Source organism: Prosopis cineraria, unplaced genomic scaffold (genome assembly GCF_029017545.1).
Source record: "Prosopis cineraria cultivar Desert tree isolate PC_DT_omini unplaced genomic scaffold, ASM2901754v1 PC11, whole genome shotgun sequence".
Lineage (NCBI taxonomy): Eukaryota > Viridiplantae > Streptophyta > Magnoliopsida > Fabales > Fabaceae > Prosopis > Prosopis cineraria.
The window spans coordinates 13330340-13337207 of NW_026555342.1; the positions used below are offsets into that span (position 1 = coordinate 13330340).

Genomic DNA, 6868 nt, shown 5'->3' on the forward strand with positions numbered 1-6868 from the left:
CACTCTCAGTAAGAAAGCTTCTCTCTATCCTCCTCAGTTTAAATAGAACGATATCTGTAAAACAAAAGAAGAATTAAAAAAAAAAAAACCACTTCCGCACTGCTCAGTAAGAAAGCTTCTCCTCTTTATCCTCCTCAGTCACAAAGGACAAAGGAAGCACAAATGATGACTCCATATCAAGCATGGTCTAATTCCTCCCCAGAAAAAAAGGAGCATTTTCCATCCATCAGTCCTTAAGAGGCTATCACTATTTTTTACACTCAAATTTCTAACAACCCATCAACAGATCCGACTTCTTGGTGTAACTGTACCGATGGCCTTTTAAAAAATTATGGAGTCAAGTCATAGTAATTATGTTCCTACGACACAATACAATGAGTGAACAAGCATCTTTAGGAATCCAAATGATAGTCTACTCCAAGGGGCAAAAATGTAAATGCAGTGACATGGGCATTCAAATAGGATAACTCAACAAAGTGTATATTCAGCTACATGTGATAATAGCATATTATCACTTCCCCCTTCTATTTAAACAAAATTCCTAAAGAAAAACATAACCGAATAATTTACTTGCGGGAACCAGATCGTCTGATAAATGGCCGTCAAGCAGTTCCGTTACATGTAGTACAATCTCAACTTCATGTAATTGCTTCATGACTCATGAGCGTTAGCATTTATCTCATACTACTATACTACTCAAAGATACATTAACTAATGAAAGGCTTGAGGACTACATGGTCCGGGCCCATCTACGTTTACCTCTGCAAAGACTTGTACAGCACCACATAACATATTTGGCAAGAAACCGATGCGATGTACCAAGCGCAAACCACTGAAGGACTGGTTTTTTCCCTTTTGCATGTAGAGATGATTAGCCACTACATGTTGAGGTCTTGACAAAGGAGGTGGAATCTCCATGTTTGTAGCAGGCACATTAAGCAGTGTCATTTTGCAGGTGCGGCGGAACTAATGGAGGCTCCTTTGCATAATCTTCAGAACCAAGTTGTAGATTGTCATAACTTGATTCTGGTGATTGAGGAGGTTCAAAACCAGAAATGCTTCCAATGTCTTCAGGAACATAATCCTGCAAATGATTAAAAAAGACCATCAATCTCAAGAGTTCTGTTTCAAGTACCAATTCCTTCATGCAGGAGAATAACAAAGTCATCCAATTTTCAGTCCTGCAAGATATGCAATAGCACCATCAATTTTACAACCTTTCTCCCTCCTGGCTAGGATTTGCAAATTTTCCCTGTAACCATGCATGTGTATGTATCCAAAATACAACTTGAATATTCAAGAAGCAAAGCAACTTCTCCAGCTACTTAGCTACAGAGAGAAATCCTTTACACATACAACAACAACAACAACAAAAGCCTTTACCCACTAGGTGGGGTCGGCTACATGGATTGCAAGACGCCATTGTGCTCTATCATTTATAAAGCTTTTAGAATATATTTAATTAAGAGATCACGTTCAACAACTCCAAGAGTGTTCTCTTAGGCCTTCCTCTACCTCTCTCTTAATCGGACTCAAAGTTATATGTTCCACTCTTCTCACTGGTGCCTCTCTTGGTCTTCTTTGTACATGCCCAACCATCTCAACCGATTTTCTACCATTTTTTCCTCAATAGGTGCCACCCTCACTTTTCACGTATGTGCTCATTTCGAATTTTATCTTTACGTGTATGTCCGCACATCCATCGTAACATTCTCATCTCTCTGCTACTAATACTCCTTTACCTACCATTTAAAAAAAAAAAATACATGTATAAATTGGGTAAATCAAGTTCAGTATTAACTCCTCTCCTTCCACCCCCCGGGCCACTTTTCTCTCTCAGAAAACTGAAATTCCAGACCACCTATGGTACAATGTCCCAGTCAAAATCTAGTACATCTGAACCTCAAAAGATCAGTAAGTCCAATTGATGATGTGATCCATGTAAAAGAGAGACAATTGTTCCGATGTACTCCCTCTGGTCTTATTTATAAATCAATTCAAGCATATTTCATAGGAACTAAGGAGAACCTTAAACCTCATTAACTCTGTCTTATAATTTAAAACAAGTTTCCATCTTTGCCCCTAAGAAATGTTCTTAAATCTCATTATTAATATATTTAATTCAAAGTATTTAATACAGCAAAAATGAAAAAAAAAAAAGTATTGAAAATTGGCAAAATGCCCTATAAACACACCAAATTTTTTATTCTCTCTCTGCCCTATAAACAGGACTAGAGAGAGTAAAGTTAAAGGAAAATTATAAGATTAACAGACAAACTGAACTTATGGCCATGCAATATAACTTGTGCCACAATATTAGCAAGTCATAATCCCACATATATAGTAAGACTATTAGAACTTTAGCTGCTAGAGAGGCAAATGCACAGCCTTGCCTAATATATGTAAGATCAGAGCCATAAATAACAGAGTTTCAAAAAACAGTCTGCAAGAGTGTACAAGCACTATCAAGCAATGCAGCTATAGAATAAATAGTAAAACATGTCACCAGATCAGCTGACGCCTCTGCTCACAAGTCAAATGAAGGGAATTGAGTGCACTTGTGAGGTTAGAAACAATGCATGTAGAAACAAAATATTCTTGCTCATAAGAGAATAGGAATTTGGTCAAAGAGTAGAAGATAAGTAAAAAGAGAAGAAATCTGTTGAATGCCTGAAGAGAAAAGTGCATTCAAAGACAAGTCGCTAAAAGATAAGGATTGTCACAATAACCTCATACAAGGTTCATTTTGTACCAAAAGCCATAATTGTGTTAAAAAATCAACCCACTCATATAATTTAGTTGTTAAAAGGACATAGTTACTTTGCTCAACTGAGAGATTGTTTATGAATTCCTAAGCGTGAGAACTGTCAAATTGATTTAGAGTACATGCAGACAATATAAAAAAGAAAAGTACCTGTAAGTCTAAAATGTTGTAGGCATTGCCAGCATCATCTTGAGCCCAGGGCAAGTCAGGAGCATACCTCCACTGTCCATCAACTAGGAACCTGTACTGGTAAACACCAGATGGCAATACCTTCATTATAGTGAAGTCTTTCCCGGATCTTTGCATGGGCATTCTGAAAACAACGAAGATTAGAATCTGAATAACAATCAACACTACATTTGAAAACAAATAAATAAGACTAAAGCTTTTGCAAACCTCATTCTCCAATTATCCCATGATCCCTCCACAGCTACTTCTTTCCCATCATAACTCCAAGTAATCATCGTTGGAATTCCTTGTTCATTGCTCATATCGTCATATGCTGAAGAAGCTTGCATCCAAGCATGACTTGGAGCTTGCATCTCATCAGGTCTTTGGAGTGGAACTGCTGGAACCTAATGATAGGGGAAGCAGAAAATTTGAGACAGGTATAAGAAGAATAACAACCAAGGATTATATGGTAAGCACTGAAAAATTCAGAATCAGACCGGTCAGAAAGAAAAGAAAACCTCAAAATGTCCCAATCAATAATCCCCACAATCAACTTGTTAGTGGAGGCGGGTGGGGGTAGGATATTGATTCTTGGGTTGACAAGATTCTAGAAAGCTGTCAATAAAGCTCTTTTTGAGGTGATCCCAATACCTTGCTTCCCAACCCACTCACAACAAATATTCAATTTTGTTCCCAGACAAACTACTTGCTCAAAACAAGCTCAGAGATGGCAACGTTATGAATCAGCTCCCCGTTACAGATATCAAGTTGTTAGAAATCACAACGTGAAGCCTCAAGGCTATAGAGTAACAGATGAAAAAGAAACCGAATAATTTAAGAGAGAGGGGAGAAAGGGGGAGAGAGTTTCATTTTGCAACAGTGGACTTGAATCAAACATCGGGTGCGCACCATATGGCGAAAAAAAATTCTGAAGAAAAACAAGCGAAGCCCAGAATGCATTTCAATCTTCCAAAGAATTGGATTCAACCAAAACCCATTGATCTTCCCATTTCATTTCATTTATTGATTTAGATAATCAACTCACTAAAAGAAAACGGGAAAAGGATCTTTTAAACATCTCCGGCGAGCATTCAACTAAAAAAACACCCATTTCCACAATAAATGAAAAAGCCGGCACCAGATAGAAAGAGAGGAAACTCACTTGCGGAGTGAACATCAACGGAGATTGGGTAGCTCTAGGGCTTGTTGGGGGTGATTGACCCATCAATTCAGAAGACACATTATTCGAAGCGGAAATGGCCTCCTGGACACTGCCACTGCCTCCACCTTCTTCTTCTGCCCCTGAGGGACTTCCATTCCCATCTTCTCTCCCATTCACATTCCCCATCGTTATTACTGCTCCAAAGAGGAGAAAAAGAAAAGAGAAAAGAAAAAAAAAAAACAGAAACCGAAAGAACCCACTAAAAAATATCCAGATATGATTCCCCCAAGAGAACCCACTACGAATTCAAGAAACAGAAAGAGAAAAATCAGCTGCAGAAACGGTCCAATTCCAACAGATGCCCATCTGGAGATTAATTTTTTTTTTCTGGAGAGAAAAAAAAATTATGGGATTATATTTTTTTGACCAGCATTATATGGGATTATAAAGAAAGAATCGAAACTTGTTCCTTTAAGAAGCACTTAGCAGCACTAGAAGAAAGTGTAGGGTAATTATGATATTCTCCGACGAGTTTGGAAGATCGAATGGTGGCCCAATGATGTTGGGCGTAGCGGGGATGGTCGTCACGTCATCTTATTGACGGAGCCTTTTTCTCTTTGCCTTTTAATTTGGTTCAAGATGCTATTTGCTTCCTTCCTCAATTCCTCACTCTATCTCTTGCTCCGCACAGAGACACCGCCGCTTTCCGTTCCTCCCTTCAACGGCGAAGGACCAGGAAACGAAGCCACTGAAAGGCGATGTGCTAAGCCTATTATCATCCCCTTTCGTTTTCTCAAGATTGTGACAATTAATGAAATCTCACTTGATTCATACTCCAAATATTTCTTCTCGGTTAATTTTGGGGCTAAATATATGGTTTTTGTTTTTTAATGGGAAAAACTTACATATATAGAATTGGAGTTATGTAATGTCTGTATGTTGAATAAGCATCATCAGGGTATTTGTAAGGCTTTCCTTGGTAATGACAACTTAACAAGCCCACACAAGAGGCATAGAATAACTACATGAACTAAAATTATGCATGATTTACAAATAAATATGAGTTTTTTAATTTCCGTATAACCAGTCCAGGTCGGGTGTATTTGCATGCGGTCTTGTGATCAATGAATGAATGAAGAATTCCTTCTTGCCAAAAAAAAAAATAGTTCCAATCACTTTTAGGTTTAAATTTTGCCATCAATATAAGAATTTTGTTGCAGAGTGAGAAATTCGGTGGGCAAACAGGGGCTTTGCTCATCATGCTTCAAAACTTTTATTTGCAAATGGGTAAGATTTTGCTTATGAAAAATGTTAAAATTAATTTTATCCCCCACTTTTGGATTAAATTTTAGTCATGGTCTCCCTGCAGAATAATTTTTGGAGTTATCTTTGTCTTGCTGGTGGGCCTCTATAAATACTTTGTAAGCGTCACTTAAATTGGACGTATATCCTGATTTTAATGAGTTTTCAAAAACTAACACACCTAAACTTTTGTTTTGGAAAAAAAAATTGCACTAAGCACTCCTCTTAATTCTCCATCATCATGTGTGTTTACATAAAATTTAAGATGCAATTTATACCATTCGTGGGTTGTGAAAAAATGTGAGGAGATTTTATATTTTGTGTGCTAAGGATTTAATTCTCGTTCTTTTGTTCCAATAAATAGGCTTATGACCTTCTTTTTTTTGGTTGACTATAAGAAGGATTGGGCGTGGGTCTCGTATTTTACATAAAATGTAAGGTAAATTTACTATTGATAGCATAGGAACAATGCATCTCTTGTGTTGTGAGAGCTTGAAACATAAAAAGGATAAAATCATTTAAGGATCCTTATAGCATTTTAATAGCAAATAAGGATCCAAAAAATCTAAAATATTATGGCACTTTTCTGGAACCTGTCTAAAAATAAAATTAAAATTAAAAAAAAAGACCTAACTACTCCTGCAGCCCTTTACAAGTTTTGTTCTGATATAAATAATAAATTATTTAGATATTGACAAGTTATTATATGTAATTAATAAGCGGATATTTGCTTATAAAATAATTACAAAAATTGATAGACTTGGTTTAACTTTATAACTTTTTCTATAATATAAACAACAAAACATTCAATTGCTGAAAAGTTACCATTTGATTATAAATAATAAACTAAGTCTGTAAGTTTTTATAATTTGTTTATAAATTAACATCTTTTTATTAATTATGTATATAGTAACTTGCTAATAGCCAAATGATTTATTATCTATACTGCTTGTAAATTATTACATGGATAATTATGTCTCTTCCTCAAAATCTTATTTTTATAAACGTCTCAAGAATGTAGTGATATTTCATATTTTTAAAATCCTTATTTGAAATTAAAACACTATAAGGATCTTTAAATGATATTTTTCCGAAAATAAATTACATTGGCCACGCCTTCAGTTGCTGAAGGTTTCAAATAAGGTAGGTTTATGCATTCATTTTTAATTAAAATGTGATATTTTACTTTGTTCAAAGTTTAAAGCAAAACATGTTATGGACAGCTTTGTAAATAGGTAAGGCTTGGAAAGAAGGTCTTTTCATTTTTTTTCCTTCACTTCTTTCCATTTCCCTTATTCTCATCATTCATTAATTTTATTATTTTAAAAAATTATTTAATAAAATAATTTGAATGATGGAAATGAGAGAAGTAGAGAAAAGTGAAGGAAAGCAAAAGGAAAGACCCCTCCCCGCTAAGGCTTATGTAGATTCTAGATAACTAACACGTGTCTCATACATCATATATAAAC

General features: G+C 35.7%; 1 protein-coding gene across 1 annotated transcript; it reads right to left on the reverse strand.

The window, feature by feature from the left end:
- Positions 1–423: 423 nt before the first annotated feature.
- LOC129285209 (SNF1-related protein kinase regulatory subunit beta-2) lies at positions 424–4906 on the reverse strand. The gene is given in 7 exon segments (XM_054920787.1): positions 424–787; positions 790–835; positions 838–948; positions 950–1084; positions 2915–3077; positions 3161–3339; positions 4098–4906. Coding segments are annotated over 7 exon segments (852 nt in total). The 5' UTR covers positions 4284–4906; the 3' UTR covers positions 424–755.
- Positions 4907–6868: the final 1962 nt, after the last annotated feature.